At 34.1% G+C, this 22,087-nt stretch overlaps 1 protein-coding gene across 1 annotated transcript; it reads left to right on the top strand.

Moving 5' to 3' along the window:
- Nucleotides 1–16,670: 16,670 nt before the first annotated feature.
- LOC110926665 (homeobox-leucine zipper protein ANTHOCYANINLESS 2) lies at nucleotides 16,671–19,340 on the top strand. The gene is made up of 7 exons (XM_022170391.1): nucleotides 16,671–16,846; nucleotides 16,946–17,063; nucleotides 17,236–17,799; nucleotides 17,883–17,984; nucleotides 18,087–18,281; nucleotides 18,377–18,910; nucleotides 19,002–19,340. Exons 1-7 carry the CDS (start codon nucleotides 16,671–16,673, stop codon nucleotides 19,338–19,340), a joined length of 2,028 nt encoding a protein of 675 aa, XP_022026083.1.
- Nucleotides 19,341–22,087: the final 2,747 nt, after the last annotated feature.

Genomic DNA, 22,087 nt, shown 5'->3' with positions numbered 1-22,087 from the left:
GGTGGTTTGGGACACGAGACTAAAACAACCCTATCCCCTTGTAAAGGGGATACCGTCTACACTCCCTCCCTAGTTATTGGGAAACAAACTTACTTTATCTTCCCTTGTATTGGGAAACCTTTTTAGTTAATTACTGTTTATACGGATTGCAACTAACGGCACTAAACGCAACTCTATCACTCAAGTCCCTACTACATAATACCGATTAGTCGCCGGTGCCAGGCGAACGGGTTATTAGTTGATAGCGCTATTTAGGTTTTACCAGCCTCACACCGTGCCATGGTATGGGATCGGTCGTGAACTAATGTACTCAGGCATCCGTCAATGATGATAGAACATTGACATCGGGGCATCCTGCGGAAACGCATTCGGTTACCTAGTGTTCGGTATTAGAAAACAGTTTAGTCGCTAACTTTTGGGGTAGCTCCCCATGGCATGTATAAACGGATAAATTAACTGGTGAAACAAGTTTTTGGTAATTAAAACTGGACAACTAGTGAACTCACTCAGCATTATTGTTGACCCCTTTACTGCATGCTTTGCAGGTGGCCAGTGACTGGAGCAGCTACTTGGGATGTGTAGTGGTCGTCTGCCCGTGTGTTGGGCATTTACTATGCTTACCTTATGAACTTTGTTTAAAACTGTTTACTTATGCTTCCGCTACTTTTTACTCTGAACTTTAAAACTTTAAACTCTGAACTTGATATTGCTAATCTCATGGTTAGTAAGTATTACTTTGATATTAACCAACGCTTAGTATAATTGGTGGCTGGATCCTGGTCAGTCACGCCCTCGAAGCGGGAGTTATCCGCAGGTGGATTTTGGGGGTGTGACAGATTATGACATGTTTGTCTACAGCGAACTCCCAGTGTTTCCTAAGCTTGCCAGTTTTCCTAACGGTCACGCATTGCCGCCAGTCGATTTACGATTTAAACAATCTTCCCGAGAGTTTCGAGTACAAGTCCTGGATCAGTGATTACGTTGTCTCCCACGTTAACCCAACAAGGATGGCATTATCGTCCACTCAATGCCTTAAACAGAGCTGTCTAAATACTAAAACGGTGACTGATGCAGTAGAACTCAACCAAAGGTAAATGCCCTTCTAACTCTTGCTAAAGTCAATCACACACATGCTCGCAGCATGTCTTCGAGTGTCAAGATGGTTCGTTTACTCAGACCGTTTGTCCTACGGTGATAAGCAATGCTCATGTCTAGACGTGGGTTGAAGGTGTTGTTTTGTCTGCTATAAATCAGGTATAGATCAAAATCAGAGGTAACAGGAGTTGGCACCTCGTTCCTAAAAACCGCCTCTCTCAGAGGAACATTCACAATCTGTGAAGACTCGTCGGTTTCCTTGATTGCAAGAAAGTGTGCTGGTTATGTGAGACAATCAACGATTACCCAGGTGACATCGCCTCTGTTTTAGGTTGTAAGTAGACTAGCGACAAAATCCATGGCAGTCTGTTCTCATTTTCCATATGGGTGTTGCCGGTTGCTGATACTCCACCTTGACTTTCCCACAAGTCAAACATCATTCACATACATTGCTAGGTGGGTTTTCATGCCCGATCACCAGTACAAGATTTATAGATCCAAATACCTCTCATCAAAATCCAGACGACTAGAATATTGCTCAACACAAGTTCCCTAAACTTGCCATATAATGAGATCCACACTCGTTCCTTGAAGTAGCGAATATCGTCCGACCTGCCAAATGTTGCTTCTCCATTCCCCGCATAGGCTCAACTTGAAAATCCTCTTCCCTCAGCTCTCCAGTTTGAACAGAGCGAGTCTGATCATGTAAGTTAGAGTCGATAGTGAGCTGCAAAGCTCGTGCACGTCCAAGTTTCACAGTCGTAATCATCCAAAAGTTCCATCCGGCGATGCCATTAACTGATTTAGCTCTTTCGAAGCCAGGGTACACGGGAGGCTCTTGTGATCGGTCTAGGTACTACATTTGGTACCGTCCAGGTAATGCCTCCAATTTACAACCAAGGACCACGGTTTCCACCGTAGGTTGTGTGTCGTGCAGTTCCTTTTCGTAACTCCATTACGTAAGTCATCACCTTCTCATGTTGCATTTGTGCGTAACTGGGACTCTGATTCTAACCATCATGGTATACCACCAGATCACCCGTACCCTCGGGTATGGACGATGCTCAATGCATTGTAGTGTTGGGTTCCAAAAGCTGAAAAGACGTTCTCCTGTTTTGTCTTCCACGAATACACAGTACCCTGCTTTGCTATAGAGATTAAAGCTGTGCGATATTCGAAAATCCCTCGATGAATCTGTGATAGTATCTAGCGAAACCGAGGAATTGCTGTATCCCCGAAGGAATCCTCGGTGTCGATCAGTTTCTAACAAAATGGATCTTAGCGAGATCCATGTGTATTCCACGTCGTTGATTACATGACCAGAAATGTACCTCTCGAATCCAGAAGTCACATTTAACAAGACTTTGCGCGGAGTGACTCCTCCCTTAGGAGCTCTAAAATAAGATACGAATGCCGCCCATGATGTTCCTTCTTGGAAATGATCCAGAACGTCATCCATAAATACGGTCGATTCATGTGGTCCATAAAGCTGCTGGTGTGTTGATTAACTCAATGGTCATGGTGTTCAAAGTCGCAATGGTCGTATTGCTTTCGATATGCCGTTTCAGGAACATTCTCCTCTTGGTCTTCCGTCAATACATGGTCGAGGCAAATAGTTCTTGATTGTCACCTTGCTGAGTTCTAGATAATCAGTACACATACGCAAAGGCTTTATCTTCCCGAATATAGCTGGGGCTCCCCAAAGCGAACAAAAACTATGTCCGATAAAACTCCTGTCCAACAGTTCCTGTAGATAGTCCTTGCAACCCTCCTGGTGCAAGACGGTATGTAGCACGAGTAATCAGAGCTGCCCCTGTCGTGAGATCAAGCTGAGATTCTGCCTAATAGTGGTGGAAGTAAATCTGTAAGCTCCTTGGGTAGCACACTGAGAGGAATCACGAACAATTGGTGGATCCTCGATCCTCTTTTCCTTAGCCTCAACATCAGTAACGGTTGCTAACGTAGCGGGGAGATCCCTCCGTAGACACTTCTGGGCCTTCATAGCTGATATGGCGCTAACCTTTGCACCACTCTGTTGCTTCAGAACAAATAACGATTCTCCACACAAAATTTTCTCCTCACAAGGTATGTCTGCGCGATTTCTGAATAACCAATCCACACTAACTACTGCATTGTAACCATCAGGGGTAGTAGAAGGAAGGTTGATGTCGAACACCTGTCCCACAGGGTCGAGTTTGCATCCTAACAAACATATGAGGTTTCAATTGTCTTGCCATCAGCCGACTCCACAACAGGTTCGGCTTCAAGAAGCATCAGGGTTAAACAAAACAGAGACGGAGCGATTAGCTACTCATACTAGCTACCATGTTGCTATTATGCCTGGTGTCGCTCATGCCAATCCTAAATGCCCTTCCATGAGTTTCATTTCCGGTGTTGTTGTTTTCGTTACGTGTTTTCGTTACGAGAATTTCCAGTACTGCCGGCGTTCCTTCGGTTGTTGTCATCTTGATTTAGCAACAGCCAATCCATGTCGTAGGCACCCTCATTTCATACTGTAGGCTACGATTATGAGTACCTTGATATTTTTGTGTCGATTGCCTCTAATGTCATTGCTTGAAACGGAGCTCTACGATCTTTCACCAACCGGGTCCACCTTTTTCACATTCCATGGTACGTGCTAAGGCACTACTCACCGTGCGGGGAGTTTCGCATTCCATTCTACAGTCAATTGTCATTGCTTATGTCCTGATTGGTTCGTAAAGGTTGACTCCCATCAGTCGCTGACTAGGGTTGGAGATTCGATTGCGGTCAATTCGCTGGTCTTCGTTGCCGGTAATCAGGGTTGTCCAATTACTGAGGTCGGTAGGATACTATGCTCACCCTTCTGTCCATCGATCTAGCAAGTCGATTGAGTAATACGCGGTATGCTGCGAGAGTGTTGCAGAAGTGATCACACTTCGGAGTCTAAGACGTCAATACATAGAGTTCCATCAAACGATGAGAAGCGAGAAAGGTATAAACCAACTCAAGGACATTCGTGCAAGCAGCTAACATTCTACACGTTTCGCTAGGCGTTCATATGTGTGTTCAAGTAATACTCGATAACATCGAGATTCGTAAGGGTTCAGAAAGGAGTGAAAAGATCATGTTCGAGTAAGAGACAATCAATGCTATGACTCCTATAGACTGTTATGTTTCACATTGATCAAATAACGGAACGGAACCCCTTTTTCACTTGTTAAGCCTCACTGGGACTCGCATGCACCCCACATTATTATTATGTGTGCACCCACAATAATATTGTGATTTGCATGCTCATCTCAGCTCCTCCTAACTCACGTCAAATGGTTCCTCAAACTCGAGTAGCAAACAAAGAGCATCACAAAACGTAAGTCATGAATGTTTAGGGAAATACCACCCTATCAGTCACATACACATGTAAGTAATACATGAATTCATACTGTTGTGCTAAACGTGCAATCACATGCAAAATCATATGTAAGTGTTCACTAGTTACGCAGTATGATGAGTATACGAGAGACGAACCTTGCAATCTAGAGCCGAGTGTCATGGTCGATTTCGAATCTGCTCGGTTATAGTCTGGTTTTATAAAAACGTTTTAAAACCAAGTTCACTATAACTAGTGGCTCTGATACCAAACTGTCACACCCCCAAATCCCACCTAGGGCATGTCCCTATTAGGCGTGTGACGTACCAACAATGAGCCACTAATTACATCCAACGCGTACCAGTTTAAAAATAAAATCCTTAATTATAAATAAAATACCGTCAACAAGTTAAATGAAAACCAAAGTGATTCAGCGGAAGCAAATATAACAGTTTCAAAACCAAAGTATAGTATTAAGAATCATTAACATAAATCCATCCAACTGACCCATGACCACTCCTGCTACTCCAGACAGCAAGTTCCAATGCAATACAGCTAACGACCTACAAGCATGCAAACAAGTGTGTCAGACGACGCTGATGAGTTCAAAGTTTTGTTAGCGAGTTTAGTTATCAGATACATGTACAAACCAGTTTAACGAATTGATTTGATGTTGTTATTTACTCGATTACCAAAATGGCTACAAGATGTGTTTGCCCAACCCCAATGTCTCTATCAAAACATTGGTCATACTTTAAGGAAATTAGTTCACGCCCGTCCTCCCAAGTACGGTGTGAGGGTGCCAAACCTAATAGCGCTATCAACTAATAACCTCGTTGCCTCCTCGGCAACTGTCGGTAGATGTAAGGGGTCTTATGTGATAGAAACTGAGTATAATAACAAAACATCCCAATAAACAAGCGTTCCTCCCCGGAACGTTACCCGATATCCCTCCCCGGGATGCATGCTTGGAAAAAGAGCAGTGAACTCACCTTCGGTTTGCTCGGTAAGATTAAATATCTTGTTTATTAGTCGAACAAAACACGCCCTAAAGGATTACCAATAACAGTCAATATCCCGTACACACGAACCATACATTTCACGTATAACAAGTCATGTGTCTCTTATTCATTTATCACACAGTCAAGATACATATAACACACTCGTGAAATTTAAGCCATAATAGTAAATCAACAGTCTCTAGCGTATACTTAGTTTACAAACCAATTTGTCACATAAACATATATACACAAATCATGTACAGCACGTATATTAACACTTGATGATATGCAAGCTACGGTTCAACGATTCAACCTTAATTCATGCGACCCAACATTTAATTAAGTGGTATGCAATCCAATACATATATATTATCTTTGCATATGTGTGATTTAATATTGTCATGGCATTCTATGCATGGCCCATTCATTATACATATGCAATTGGGCCATGATTTGCACTACCTCTAAGTTGTTTGTGAATTATTGACCAAGTCTAAATGATTCTGTCTAACCACTTCCGGCCATGTCCCAAAACGTGTGAGTCCATGATCATAATCAAACATACCATTGGTTCATAAACAATTAGATTGAACTAAAATTCCAAACATGTTTTCAGTAACTTATCTCTATAATCACGATTACTTGACTATTCAATCTTAGCCCAAGCAGTTCACCTACTACGACTTAATGAACCTCAATTAACAACATGACAACACATCATTGTTAGCATCATCAGTAGCTACCTTAATTAACCAAACAACAATTATCATAGCTGTCCACTTAACAATTATCGTAGCTACTAGCATAACAATTATCATGACAGTTCACATAATCCATACTATCATACGAACCATTATTAATTCACAATTACAAGTAGACTAATCCTAAACATGTTATCATACATATGTTCCCAATTAAACACCCTGTTACGACCAAACTCATAATATCACATACACATCTTTTATACCTTCACGTCTACACCCAACACACGGGTCATGTACGCACTCATGTATTTAAGCCGAAGTCGAAACGGAACTTGTATTCACACATACACCCTGCGTTTTCTCTGAGATATATATACATACACATGCACGGTTTCGTATACATATACTACACAGCCTAATGTACAGGATTTCATAACCTTACAACAAAGTCGAACCGGAGTTCTTATACATACAGACACTATACGCACTTTACAATCGGGCAAGCTTTCACGTGTAACCACAATCACCTCTTATCTGCGCCAATATACATATATATTCTATCAACATACATATATCTATCAACAGTTTCGTATAATCACCAAATCACGGCACATAAGCATTAATCACAGATTTACACATTAATCAAGTTCGCATAACATAACCATTTAAGCGCGGTACTACGTAACGTCAAACACATAGATCGCATGAGTAGGTTTACTCGTAAACGTGACCTCACAACTCGAACCGAACCCGTGACGAGTACTCGCAACAAAGGTGTTAATTCTAAAAAAAATTACGGACGAGAGGTGAGGTCTTACCGGTGATCGATGGCAGCGTATCGGCTGAAAAACAGGAAGATGATGTCGCCGTAGGGTTGGGTGGGAGTTAGGGCTTATTATTATTATTATTTTGTTTCCATGAAGGAGATTACTAGGGGAGATGGTTTTTTTTTTTTTAATATCATAATATGATTATTATTTACACAAATGTCCCTCAATAAATTAGAATGTTACACTTGGGTAGAAGTTTAGTAACATTAATTCTTCGCAACTAGTTCGGTTACCGGGTACGTTGCCCTTGTTCGCACACAAGAATAATTTAACAGAATAGTTAACGACGCTAACATGAAAATACGGGATGTCACATCTTAGCTTTCTATTTTTAGGTGGTTTTGTTATGTTATTCTATAGATTGAATTTGACATAATATCACAGGAAGAGGTTCATTTGAGAAGAATCTTCTTAAAAGAAGAAAAAATGAAGTAATCTAGACCCTATATTTTTTTATCAATGGTTGTGAATCAAGATATCATTTTTGTTCACTTTTAATTAATGCTTTAATTACTAAGGGTAGTATAGATATTTTAATGTAGAATATTAATAAATATTTTAAAGAGTTACTCAAGTCTTATTAATGCAACCATAAATTCCTCCTTAACCATCATTAATGTATTGGCTCCTACACAACTTTTATTAGAAGTGACAAAATTATTTAAAAATTTTGTGTCCTACACATATTATATTATGAGTCCCAAAATTATTTAAAAGTGTTTGAGTTCTACACATTCTGTATCCTACACCAAAATATTGTTTTAATAGTATACCAACGTTGAAAATGTAAGATCATGTGCAAGATTGTTTTTATTGTGTAAGGTGCACAACTATTTTATAAGATAGGCTCATTAAATTATCAGAGTTTATTAATTTGAATAGCAAAAATAAATAATAGACTCATTAAATGATTTATTCAAATTACCTTTGTATCATTTATTCTTTTTATTCTTAATTTTTAATTTCTCTCATTTGAACTCTCCACTAATATCACATACCCATTTATTAATTGTCTTGGTTTTGTGTAAAAGAGAGAAATTATATCAAACATTACATATATTATTGTTATATTTATTGCAATTTATACTTTATATTGTTACTAAACAAATTTTTAAGAATTGCCTTTTAAAATTATTAACATTTATAACTTATATTTTAAAAATTGTTGACTTTTATAACTTATATTTTGATGTAAATAACCTTTTAAAATTTAATATATTTAATAATATATCAAACTCTAAACCGTATATATATATATATATATATATATATATATATATATATATATATATATATATTAACGGTTTACAGTATTTTAAAATGTAATATATTTAAAAATATATCAAACTGTAAACCGTTAATATATATATAGTAGAGAGTTCAAATGAGAATAATTTTTTATAAGAATAAAAAAAACTTCAACTAATAAGAATGCTTTATTTACCTTCATTTAATTTTTGTATTTAATATTAGTGTAAGGGTATATCGGTAAACTTAGATGGATCATTAATTGGTAGTCTTCCTTTTTTAATAGCTAAGTACATTAAATTTGTAACTTATTTTCAAAATAACATATTTTTTCAAAAAAAAAAAAGAATTATATAATTTAAAGTGTAGCATAAATTACGAGGTGTGTAGGATGAATTACGAGCTCTGTAGGATAAATTTTAATATGTGTAGGATAATTTCAAAATGTGTAGGATAAATTTTGATGTGTGTAAGCAAAAATTTAAGTGTGGAGGATGATAGTGTTTATGACTAATTAATTAGTCAAAGATAATAATAAATGAGTTGGGAGAAAAACTATTTAATGTTTTACATTTGTACCCTTTGTTGTTTTTCTTCTTAATCTAATTTTCTTCACAAATATATTATACACACAAGATAAGTTTAGATTTTTAAAATTAACTTCCTATAAGGGAAGTGAGAGTGGTCATCACCCATCACTCACAACATCCAATCAAGTTCCGCCATGTCATCAACCGTTATTCCATCACTCACAAACTTTTTTTAGTGGCGGTGGTCATCACTAGTGATGGAATTCAATCACTCACTACTTTTTTAATTTCATTTTTTAGAAATTAACAATAAAACACTAAAATTATAAATTATAAATTTCATTTAAATAAAACATAAATTACGTAGCAAAATAAAAAAAACAATTAAACATTGGAAAAAAAAACTTAAATTAAACGGATGGCATCCCCCAACCCCATCTTTCACAAATCTCGCGCTTTTGTTGAATTACGACCGACTTAAACGGTTTGTCGAGATGGGCGTGCGGCTCACACAAGATTTTTAAATCATTTTGTCTTTCTACCGTTTTCAAGTGTCCCATATACACGTGCTTGCGTTCAAATTTTGCGGACACAAGTTTTTCTCTTCTTTGTTTGGAGTCGCTTATTTCCGCCAATTTCGCCTCTTCGATTCTGAAGATCGACTCCGCCACCGCTTCCTTTCCTTTGCTTGACGAATCACCACTTTTAAACCCGTAAAAGAATGTTTTAAAACCGGGTCGTAAAAAAGTTTAAACCGGTAAAAAAAATGTTTTCAAACCTGGTCGTAAAAAATGTTTTAAAACAGTAAAAAAATGTTTTCAAACCGGGTCGTAAAAAACGTTTTAAAACTGTATAAAAATGTTTTAAAACCGTAAAAAAGTATCCAGGGAAGATATGTTTTATGTATTTTCATACTTATAAACTCCTAATACATTCCATCATAAAACTCCATAAACTCATACACCTTTGTTTAGCTTATAGAGTAACTTTGGTTATTCCATCCTTCAAACCGCTTACCCGCTTTTTGTGGAATATCTTCGCAAACCATAAGTTCATAATTGACCCATTTTACGCTTTAAATGCTATTTGGGTTGCAACATGTATTCGTATTATGATCACAATCATAATACAATTAATCTTACCCAAACACTCAATCCTTAAACATGCTTACTTGTTATGCTACTTGTTTATACATACTACGACAATCTTATGCATGCTATCTATCATCAACTTTAAAAATCCTCCCTTAACATGTATAGCGCTATAGGATTAGCACACCACCCCGTTTGTTGGGTCATTATTAAGTATTCAATCTTTACGGTCTTATTCGCTTCAACGATAAGGTTACGCTAGCGGAAACTTTGGGTTGATATTTAGTCTTGAATGCTAGTATGATTATATAACTTAGTATAGAATTAACATGTGGATTTGAGATTTTATTCATACTTATGCTATGTATACAAACTAGTATGCTCACCGATATAATTTGTGTTGACGGATATTTGATACATGTTGTAGGAAATATTTGACGTTGATTTCACAAGAAAAGATTTAGGGTGGATTTAAATACTCACCTATAATAATCTATGCATTTTAATATTGTTAATTTTGAAATTCCAATTGTCGTAGTTTTCATTTTCATGAACAATGTAATACTTGATTTAGTGAAATGAAATGAAATTTTGATTTTTAATTTATTATCACAAATTTAGTGTTATATTTCTGCCATGGGTTAACGTATGATAATATATGAATGAGAAAAATATGGGATGTTACATTTTTTATTATATAATACTAATACAATTGTTAGATTTATGGAGCATTACATGTACACCTAAAATACAACAAAACATTTATATAGTGTAATGTTTACTGAATATTTCAATTAAAACACATTAAAATCAAACTACGATTTTTTCCTCTAACGTTTCAATACGCTATGGTATATTGCGCTCACAGCAGATTTTAACCTCTATGAAAACGTTCTATATATTAATGTCTGTCGGCAAATGAAGAACATATCTGATTGCGAGTCTCATTACCCTAAGAACAAAGTTTCTTTCATAGTTATTCATTTTATAACACTCTATCGCTTGTAATGCAATCAAATTAATCTCTTTTCTTCTCACAAACACGTTAGGTTTTATCATTCTTCTCGCAAACATGATCAAAGCCCTTTAACATCCTAATGAAGAATTCAACAAAGGCTTTTCTATATCGATATGGTATTTCACTATGGAATACTTGGATTCATCTCTTCAGGTTATTATTGATCTCTTCTTCACGTATCATTATCTTTACTTATATAGAAAAAATTCGTTATGGTACTTTTATCTATGGTACTTTTATCTTTAGCATTTACATGTGCAGGGGCAAAGCTTAGGGGGGGGGGGGCGCCCGAACCCCCCGAACCCTTTTCGCTCAATAGTGTTATATATGTAGTTTTTATATAGAAAATTTTGGGTATATACGTTTTCGACCCCGTCTTTATTGTCAAGCTTCGCCACTGTACATATGCATGTTGATGCAAAACAAATTTAGACGGCTATCATAATCTGGATTTACATTTTGCTCCCATTTATTGTTAATAACAAATCAAAGTTATAACTACTTTCCTAGGTTACATGTTGATAACATATATATCAAAGTTATATAATAGCAGATCTTTAGAACACGTATTTCACCAGCTATATATCACAAAAGTGTATTGTTATGTTGGTAGCCAATAAATATCCATCTTCATATAAGTTGATTCCTGAATATTTTTTACTATATAGAACTTGAATCACATATAAAAATTTAGGAATCCAAAACCTTGATTATTTGTAAAATAAACGAAATCAATAAATACCAATGGGGTGGTGGTTAATTGGCAAAGGCAAAACCTTTAAAAATAACTAGGTTGAGAAGGGGGAGGTCTTGAGTTCAAGTCATACGGACGACAGAGGATTAAAGAAATTAGCCGTTAAATAAAAAACTAAATTGACAATTTCTATGATAAGTGACAAGATCTCAATTTTTTTTTATTCTTTTACCAAATATTTAAAATTAAGTTTAAGTTCATTGCAATATTGAAAATTCTTTAGGCTAACGTTATTCATAGTATTTAGTTGTCATTATTACATTTAATATTATATTTATCTTACATTTAATGTTAAGATGACAAATGTAAAACCAATTATACAGATTATTATGAGCCAGTTTTTATGTAAATAAAATTAATTGATGAAGAAATTTGGTTGCAACAACTTTTATGCAAATGAATCATTTTGGTAAGATGATACAAATACAAATCAATTTTATGTTTTTTTTCTTTACAAGTAATTAAAAGCCAATATACTTTACAATAATTTAACTAACAATATAACAATATAATTTAACTAAATATAATGCAGTTAATTATTAATTATAATTGTTCCAAAATTGTATTATAATAATTGATTTTTTTAAAAACTGTCATTGGTTTATGCTATGATAATATCATAATCTGACTGCATTTTCCTAACTTTTATGAGTTAATTGTGAATTTTATCTTTAGCATCTAAACAAAACGTGCTTTTCTTAGAAATTTATTACATACATTACTTTTTCGAAAATTGTTTTATGTACAGGTTAACACATAGTAATTGATATATATAAAAGTAGTTGATGAAAAGATTATTTTATGATAACTTTAAAGAAAATAAATAATTTTGATAAGATAATAAAGGCAAAAAATTAAAATCAGCATGCAATAAATTGTAAAATTTTTTTAATCATAATGTAATAATGCGATTTTCATGAAATAAACGAATAATAAATAGTCTAAATTAGAACAATTAAAGTTAATCATATGCCATGAATTTTTTTATTTATAGTTTTTCTATTAACTTCGTGATAATAGATTTTCCAATTACTTTATTATATTACCAGTTTTATTGCAGATTTTCATTTATCTGTAGGAACACAAAAGATTAATTAAGTTCTGTATACACTAAATAAAAATTAATAAAATCCCCAAAGTAAAGAAGATTTGACCAGATACATACATGAATTCAATTGTGAGTAACAAAACAAATTATATAATTATACAATTAAAATACAAGCAACAAGATATACTTTGAATTTATCACATTATGCTTTTTGAGATTTGTTTTTATTATTTGTATCAACCACATATAGTATTCATATAAATATAATCTCCTAAGAATTACTACATTTGACTTGGTCAATTATATATATAAATGTAAAAATAAATTTGTACACAATTAACTCTAAGGGGGGAGGTTCATTTGAGAAGAAAAATTAATTGAAAAGAAAAAGAACAAAGGATACAATTGTAAAATGTTAAGTAGTTTTTCTTTAATCTCATTTATTACTATCTTTAAGTAATTAATTATTCATAAAAACTATCATTCTTTACATTATTTTTTTTGCCTACACACATAAAAAGTTACCCTACACCTTTAGAAATTTATCCTACAAATATTTAAATTTATCCTACACAGCTTGTAATTTATCCTACAGGTGTCCTACACTCTAAATAATTTTTATTTTATTTTTTGAAAAAATATATATTTTGAAAATAAGTTACAAATTTAATGTAGTTAGTTATTAAAGAGGAAGACTAGAAATTAATGATCTATGTAAGTTTTTAAATATACACTTATATTAAAATTAAATGCAAATATAGTAAAATCAAACACTCTTATTGATTGAAAGTTCTTCTTTTTTCTTCTTACAAAAAAATTCTTCTCATTTGAACTCTCCACTTAACTCTAAATCCATTTAATAGTATTAAACAATGTTTAAAAGACCGGTTTTTAAATCATACCGGGTTTTACTCTAAAATGGTTTAACCAGTTGAATCGGGTTGTACCGGTTGGTTCAACCGGGTTACTAGTTAACGCTATAATTTCATAAAAATACAAATTATTCTCAAAAAATAATCTAATCTCCATTAGGATTTATGTAAGTGGTCATAATTTTATTTGAAAAAAAAAAACTATTTTGTAAAATATTAAGCATTTTTAGTGGATTTTTATTAGTTATAAACAACATTATATTGGACGAGGTAAGTAACAATTTCAAGAGTGATGGAATATTAAAAGGGAAGGCATTTAGTTAATTAGCGGAAATATGGAATGTCAATATTACATTTATATCGTATTTTATTAAAAATAAAAAATCAAATTTTAAGATAATGCAAACCGGTTCAACGGTTTGAACCGGTAGAAGCAGAATTACCGTCGGTACATAAGACATACCATATTTGGCTTTTAACAACCTTTATCGTACAGGGCTCGTGTCCGAAATACAGTTTAACCGGTCGGTTCGTACCGGTATTTAAAACATTGGTATTAGATAGTATCATTAACATGTCCATACTCTAAGTTTACAACATTTGTGTACATAATGCTTTGGGAGGTTTTAAAAAAAAATCTGATTTTTCACTTTTAACGGAAAACTGTTTGTTTTTTTAATTATAACACCAAAACTTTCATTGAAATTTAACCTCACAACTTTTGTACTTTCAACTTTGGTCCCATATACTTTTCCGCATATTTTTCGTTTTACGAATCATTCTAAATTTTACGAGTTAACACGATGAAACGTGTGTGTGGTTCAACGTTTTTCTGTGGCCTATTTTTTCTCGTTTCACAGGTTCATCGCAATGTGCGGATACTAGATCAACTTAGTTACTCTTATCTATGTTTTACGTTTCGATCTAAGTTATTCATATTACCCGTCGTAAGTTCAGTGTTGATGACCCCGCCGCAACGCAAGGGATGCTTAATACTAGTTATAAATAAATTAGAAATATAGATTTTATTTTGTTTCTGTTAGTAGATTCATGGTAACTATCACATGAGATTTGTTTTACACTTACATGTTTGACTACTTGGGTTAGGTCACATCCTTTGATTTTATGAAACAAGATCTTTTCACATAGTGAGGAAGTTGTTAGAAGTTTATTTTTTTAGCAGGAAATTCATTCAAGTCACAAATTTAAAGTTGAAAAAGGGATTGAAATATGATTTTCTACATATTTTTATAAACACCCCTAAAGATACAACAATGTCCCTTTCTTTCCTCTTCCTTTGCTTATATATATGTCTTCCATTAACATCACTAACACACAATTCATCCTAGAGTCTCACTTGTTGGTTAAAAGGATTTTAGGAGAAAGCTCCTTCCTAGATCGACTAATCCCAACAAGTGATAAAGTACCCTCTATGTATGTATTTTATTTTGTATTTTGTAACCATACTTGTTTTTAGATTTGTTTGTTAATTAAAATTTTTGAGTTTGAGTTTTGAGTATAACATTATTCATGTTTTAATTTCGATTTTTTTGCAATGATTATTTACATTCAATCATTTTTTTTTTTCTGTATTGAAATTGCATAAGTGAACTACATTTTTTTGTTATAAAACTCATGACATAATTTATTATGTTACTAGGGGTGTTAAGCTTTTTTGGATTGAACCTCGGAAAATAGACTCGTTTTCCGGATCAAGTTACGGATTGTTGAGTTCTAAAATCCCAATCCGAAATACCCAATAGAAAGCTCTAACCCTCTCTGGTCTCATTGTCACATTTTACATTTTCTTCTCTTAATTTGGTTCATTCAAATTAATACGAATTCGAATTTTTTTTGTTTTGTAAAAGCTGAATTGTATTCATTCCATAATCTTGAATCGGAAAACATATTCGGTTAACATAAGGAACCTAATATCCAATTTGATAAACACCCGACTTTTTAGTTTATTTATTTATTTATTACCTTTTGTTGTTATTTTGTTGTTAAATTCAATACCCCATGATAAGAGCATTAACATCCCATTCTCCTTCTCTATCTATATAATTTAACTAAAATGACATTTTTCTATAAAATTGGTCTATTTTTAAACAACTTCAGACATTCCATTCTCCATCTCTATCTTTATCTTACTCACATACACTTATTTTATAAAATTTTTTCTCTTTATTAGAAACTCACAATAAATTATAGAGGCTTGGATTTGAAACTATGAATATAGATGTTTGCTTTTGTTTTCTTAAAAAGTGTTCTCTATTATAGAGGATGGGATGGATTTGTATTTTAGATGGTTTTTATAAACTATTCTTTAAATTTTAGAGAATAAGATGATACAGGCAGGATGTGAATGCTCTAACAATGAGGTTTAATTAGAGTATGTTTAGAGTTGGTTGTAGATAGAAATGAAGTTATATATATATATATATATATATATATATATATATATATATATATATATATATATATATATATATATATGGGAAGGTTTAAATGAAAACCACTAGTTAACGCGAAAACTCGAAAACTAACTAAAATTTTTGGTATTTTTTTTGGCTTTTTTAGTTAGTTTTCGAGTTTTCGCGATAACTATTGGTTTTCATTTTAACCTTTCTCTCTCTCTCTCTCTCTCTATATATATATATATATATATATAATTTTCTCATTTCATAACTGAAAATGAAATACTATCATATCTGAGTTATTTATTATAAAATATTCAAAAACACAAATTCTCTTGAAAGAACTTATATATATATATATATATATATATATATATATATTGTGTTTTCCTTCCATACCTGAAAAGGAAATACTATCAAGTCTGAGTTATTTAAAATCTTCAAAAATACAAATTCTTTTTAAAGATTATAAGATTTAGTTATAGTTATTTAGAAAAAACTTAAAATATGATATTTTTTTATTTTGCTCTTATGGAGATTTTTTGAGTAATTCAGTAATCTTTATTAATGGTGGGTAGTGTTGTGAATAAATATTATTAGGGGTTGATGTTTGTTGTCGTATTTTTTTGTGAAGCTTTATTCTTGTTATATGTGGATTTTAAATACATATTTTTATTGGATTTCATATATGATTTTGCAGAAATAAGTCAAAAATGGAAGGAAATGGTAATCAAAGGGCCAGGGAAGAAGTACCTGCAACAACATCCGATGAAAATGAGAATTGTGAATTCAGGTCTAGTGACGAAGACGAAATCAATCATGGCGGTTCATCTTCGAGTTCACGACAATATAGCCGTTACACACGAGAGCAAGTTGAAGAACTTGAAAAGTAATACTCACTTTTCCTTTCAACCAATGATCAAATTCTAAGTGCATGCATGCATACTTCTTTTAGTTTATTTTGTTTTGTTTCGTTTTGTGGTAATAGATTCTTCAAAAAGAACCCTCACCCTACCGAGAAAGAAAGGACTGAAATTGCAAATAAACTCAATATCACTATCAATAAGGTCAAATTTTGGTTCCAGAATAGAAGAACTCAATTGAAGGTAATGTTTGATTATATTTTCATTTTCATAGTAAAATTCCATGGTAAAACATATATGTTTAAGAAATATATAAAAATCCAGACCTTATAATAAATGTATAAGTTGAATCCTCCCCCCCCCCACCCCATAATTATTGGTGCTAAAAATCATAAGGGTAACTACACTTGTGCAGAGTCAAAAGGAGCGCAGTGAGAATGTGATTTTGAAGCAAGAGAACGAGCAACTGAGGCTTGAGAATTTAGCAATGGCAGAAGTCCTAAAGAACCCGCTTTGCAACAAATGTGGTGCACAAGCAACAATACCAGACGGGTCCATTCACGCACACAAAGTCGTGATAGAGAACGCACGGTTGAAAGAGGAATTTAGCCATTTCACCAGTCAAGTCAGTCAAATGTTTGGTATACCATTGTCAAACAAAGTGACAATTCCTGGTGACACTTTAAACCCAATCATGAGTCGATCACTTATGGACTACGACATACCCATTCAAAGGAATGAATATCTTGTGCAAGCATCAAGAGCCATGGAAGTGCTCTTAAAGCTTGGGAATGTCAATGCTCCACTATGGAATAGAAACATAGAAGGTGGAGGAGAAACCCTTAATTTTGTTGAATATGAAAGGGATTTTCCTCCTTTCCTTGGCACAAAACCACCTGGATTCGTATCTGAGGCTACACGGGCTAGGAGCGTGGTACCGATGACTAGCTCAACCCTTGTAGAAGCATTACTCAACGCGGTAACTTATCTTTTTGTTCTTGTTACTTTCATAGAAAACCCATGATTACATTAACTTATACATAACTAAACATGAATTTGTAGGATCAATGGAGAGAAATGTTTATAGGCATGATAGGCAGTTGTACTACAATGGAAGTGATTTCCAATGGTACAGGAGGCTCAAGAAATGGTGCTCTCCAACTTGTAAGTCTTCTTAGACTTTTTTATTATTTTTTATTCTCCTCTATTTTTGTTCACGTTTAAGAAAAAATATTTTTTTTGCTAAAAGATCAATATTTGATGTAGATGAAGGCCGAAATTCAACTCATTTCGCCTTTAGTGCCAGTTCGAGGGCTTAAGTTTATTCGATTTGCCAAACAGCAAGCACAGGGGCAATGGACTGTGGTTGATTTGTCAATCTATTCAAGAATTGAAGGACACATGACAAGAAGGTGTCCTTCTGGTGGTATCCTACATGATATGCCAAATGGTTTCACCATGGTATAGCATATGTATATAAAATAATTTGTGTATATGTTTTTGTATTGTATAATTATGTCTAAACTATGATATATTTTGATAATGAGTATGTGTAGGTTACGTGGATCGAACATACTGAATACGATGAGCAATCGGTCTCCCACCAGTATCGTCAGTTAATCAACTCGGGTGTGGGCTTCGGTGCACAAAGATGGATTAGTGCACTTTTGAGGCATTGTGAAAGCATAACAGCCATCATGTCTCCCACCCTCAACCACCACCTGCTTCAAGATACAAAAAGAAGCTTAAGAGGCCTAGCACAACGCATGATGAGTATCTTTTGCGGTGGGGTTTGTTTAACCGATGGTCAACAATGGGATTTGGTTGCGGATCATGCACCAAGAAGACCAAGGATCATGGCACACAATTACATAAGTGGTTTTGGTGAACCAATGGGAATAGTCACTAGTGCAACCTATTCAGTCTGGATACCCACAAATCACCGACACCTGTTTGATATGTTGAAAACAAAAGACAGGTGTATATGGGATGTGATATGCCATAGGATTGCCGTTAGAAACATGATCCATTTACCGTTGGGCCAAGACGAAACAAGTCCTAACTGCATCTCCATTTTATATTCCAATATTGTAGGTTTATAAAGTCACTTTTTATTTATTTGTACTAATCTTAATAATTAAATGTTTATTTTCTAAATTTATTGTTTTTACACGTGTAAAGGAAAGGACAACTGAAGACGATCAGGTTATGGTGCTGCAGGAGACAATCAGTGATATGACAGGATCACTCATTGTCTATGCAACTATAGATTTCCCAACAGTATCCGTGGTGATGAATGGCGAGGACATTTCTTCGGTGGCTCTCTTGCCATCAGGGTTATGTATAGTCCCAGGATATGGCGAAGACGGTGCAGGTGGTGAACGTGGATCAATGGTGACTGTGGGGCTCCAACTACTGCACCCGGATATAACTACCTCAAACATGATCACAATGGAAACCATCATCATGATAAACGATCTGGTGGCACGAACAGTTCAGGGAATCAAAGAAATTGTTTGATCGACTCAACAATAATTAGGGGTAGACAAGTGGTTGGACCATGTACTAGGGTCTAGTGTTACGATCAGGTCAAGGAGTGCATTATTCGAGTATTTGATTATTGTCTTACTATTTTTAGGTGGTTTTGTTATGTTATTCTATAGATTGAATTTGATATAATATTACAGGGGAGGTTCATTTGAGAAGAATCTTCTTAAAAGAAGAAAAAATGAATTAATCTAGACCCTATATTTTTTTTTATCAATGGTTGTGAATCAAGATATCATTTTTGTCCACTTTTAATTAATGCTTTAATTACTAAGGGTAGTATAGACATTTTGATGTAGAATATTAATAAATATTATAAAGAGTTACTCAAGTCTTATTAATGCAACCATAAATTCCTCCTTCACCATCAATAATGTATTGGCTCCTACACAAATTTTATTAGAAATGACAAAATTATTTAAAAATTTTGTGTCCTACACATATTATATTATGAGTCGCAAAATTATTTTAAAGTGTTTGAGTTCTACACATCCCGTATCCTACACCAAAATATTGTTTTAATGGTGTAGCAACGTTGAAAATGTAAGATCATGTGCATGATTGTTTTTATTGTGTAAGGTGCACAACTATTTTATCCGGTTCTTTTAGTTGAACCGGGTATGGGAAGTTAAGTATGTAGTGAATGAATGTCTACTCAATCCGTCCTTCTTGGATCGGAGAATGAGGTAAGAATGTAAAGAATATGTTTGTTCGTCATGAACGAATCGAATGGAAGTTATGTAATGTTACTAGTATCCGTTTTTAGCGGGTATGTTAAGAAAAGTATGCTTAGTCTCTACCTTGAGGCAAGCATGTAACGAACCGTTTAACTGTTAGTTAAGTAATTGAATGATGTAATACCGTGGAAGAAACGAATCGGTTTATTATTTAGATGTGCTAGTGACGAAATACTAAATTATTTGTTTGTGTTGAATGTAGGTAAATCCTCAATCTAGGCGGTCGGACGATTTGGAATGAGCACACTTGATCTACGCCCACTACACGCTTCCGTTATAAGTGAATATAACGTGGTCTAAACTTTTGGGCTTATGTATTTTAAAGTGTGTAGTATTTTGATGTCTTTATGGTTTGGTTAAAAACTTATTAGTGGTAGTCTTGTTGTAAACAACTTAAACGTTCCGTTTTGGGTTTTTTGTCAAGATGTTTATGTAGAAATGGTTTATCGTATAAAACAGGTGTTAGTGGTCTATTTACGTACGGGTCATGTCGACATTTCTAACATCTATTATCCACGTTAAGATCTTTTGAAAATGATAAGTTAGGGCGTTTCAATATTGAAAGAACCTTTTTTTCCAATTTGTATGTTGTAATACATTTGTCGATTACTTTATATATAGCTTCACCGGTGTGAGGGTAATCGAATAATTTAAACAAAATCGTGCGTTTCATCATTTGCCACATCGCCGGTTCAATCCAATGGGCGGTGACACAAATATACGAATCGGGTGAACCGTGCGGTGCGGACCAAACGTCGCTAGTCAAGTTAACACCGGTTTCTAATTTTTCAAAATAAGAAATTAATTCTAGTTTAGCATTTTTCCACAATCTTAAACAATCCCTCCTAAGAGTAGCATGACTTACATGGGTGTATCGTGGTTGGAGAGTTTGTTGAACCATCTTTGTATAGCGTTGGTTGTCGAAGTGGTTAAACGACAAACTTTCTTGGATTACAAACTTCGCCATTTCCTCCCTAGCCATATTGAAATTGTAGTTGAAAATATTAGCGTCATCACTTGCCATGGAAGCTTGACCACTAATGTGTTGTTGTTTCAACGCCTTGCAAAATGGTTTTTCGATGTGTTGTTTCAAGGTGGAGTTTGCGGTTTCGGCGTAAAAGCCTTGAGAATGATGACAACGCGCTTTCCTTTTACCGTTGGCCATCTCGCACAAATCAAAATGTGACCAAACCTCAGGGTTGCGCTTCGTTGGAACAACACGAATCACTGAATCGGTTGTAGACTCGCCAACATTGACCGAATCATAGGCACTATAGGTTGCCATAGTTTTTTGTGAGTTATCGAACAAGAATGAGAGCGTTTTTTAGAAGTTTTGAAGGTTAGAGAGTGGTGTGATTGAACCTAAACACCCACCACCCTTTTATACTAAGTTTGAGATGAGTTTTGGTAAAAAAAAAAACAAAAAAAAACGGCTATAATCTGCCTCTAACGGTCATATGACCGTTTTTTCTCGCTGGGCACAAAAAAACGGTTTAACTAGTTATTTTAACCGTTTTTTTTGTAACGTTATCAATTAACCGGTTTTTTACTTCACTCGGTTAATAACCGGTTTTTTAATAAACCGGTTTTAAAATCGATTTTTTTTGAAAAATATACTAACCGCTTTATAACCGGTCAAACCGGTTAGTAACCGAACCGGTGGATAATCAACTTTTTTGTACACCTCTAGGTGGGGGTTAGGTTTTTTTAGGTTATTTTGTTGTGTTCACATTGTTTCTCGCGGTTCTCACAATAAAGGTGGTTCTCAAATGAACCTTACCCTATATATATATATATTATATATATTATATATATATATATATATATATATATATATATATATATATATATATATATATATATATATATATATATATATACACACGGCGGGAGTTGGCTACAAAGTCTATATTTCCTACAAAGTGTGTAAAAAGTCATAAAACACTATAAACTCAACCATACAACACACTCAAAACTCACAAA

The sequence above is a fragment of the Helianthus annuus genome, chromosome 10, assembly GCF_002127325.2.
Source record: "Helianthus annuus cultivar XRQ/B chromosome 10, HanXRQr2.0-SUNRISE, whole genome shotgun sequence".
NCBI classification, from domain to species: domain Eukaryota; kingdom Viridiplantae; phylum Streptophyta; class Magnoliopsida; order Asterales; family Asteraceae; genus Helianthus; species Helianthus annuus.
Note: the sequence above shows the minus strand (reverse complement) of the source record. Positions and strands in the feature narration are given on the sequence as shown.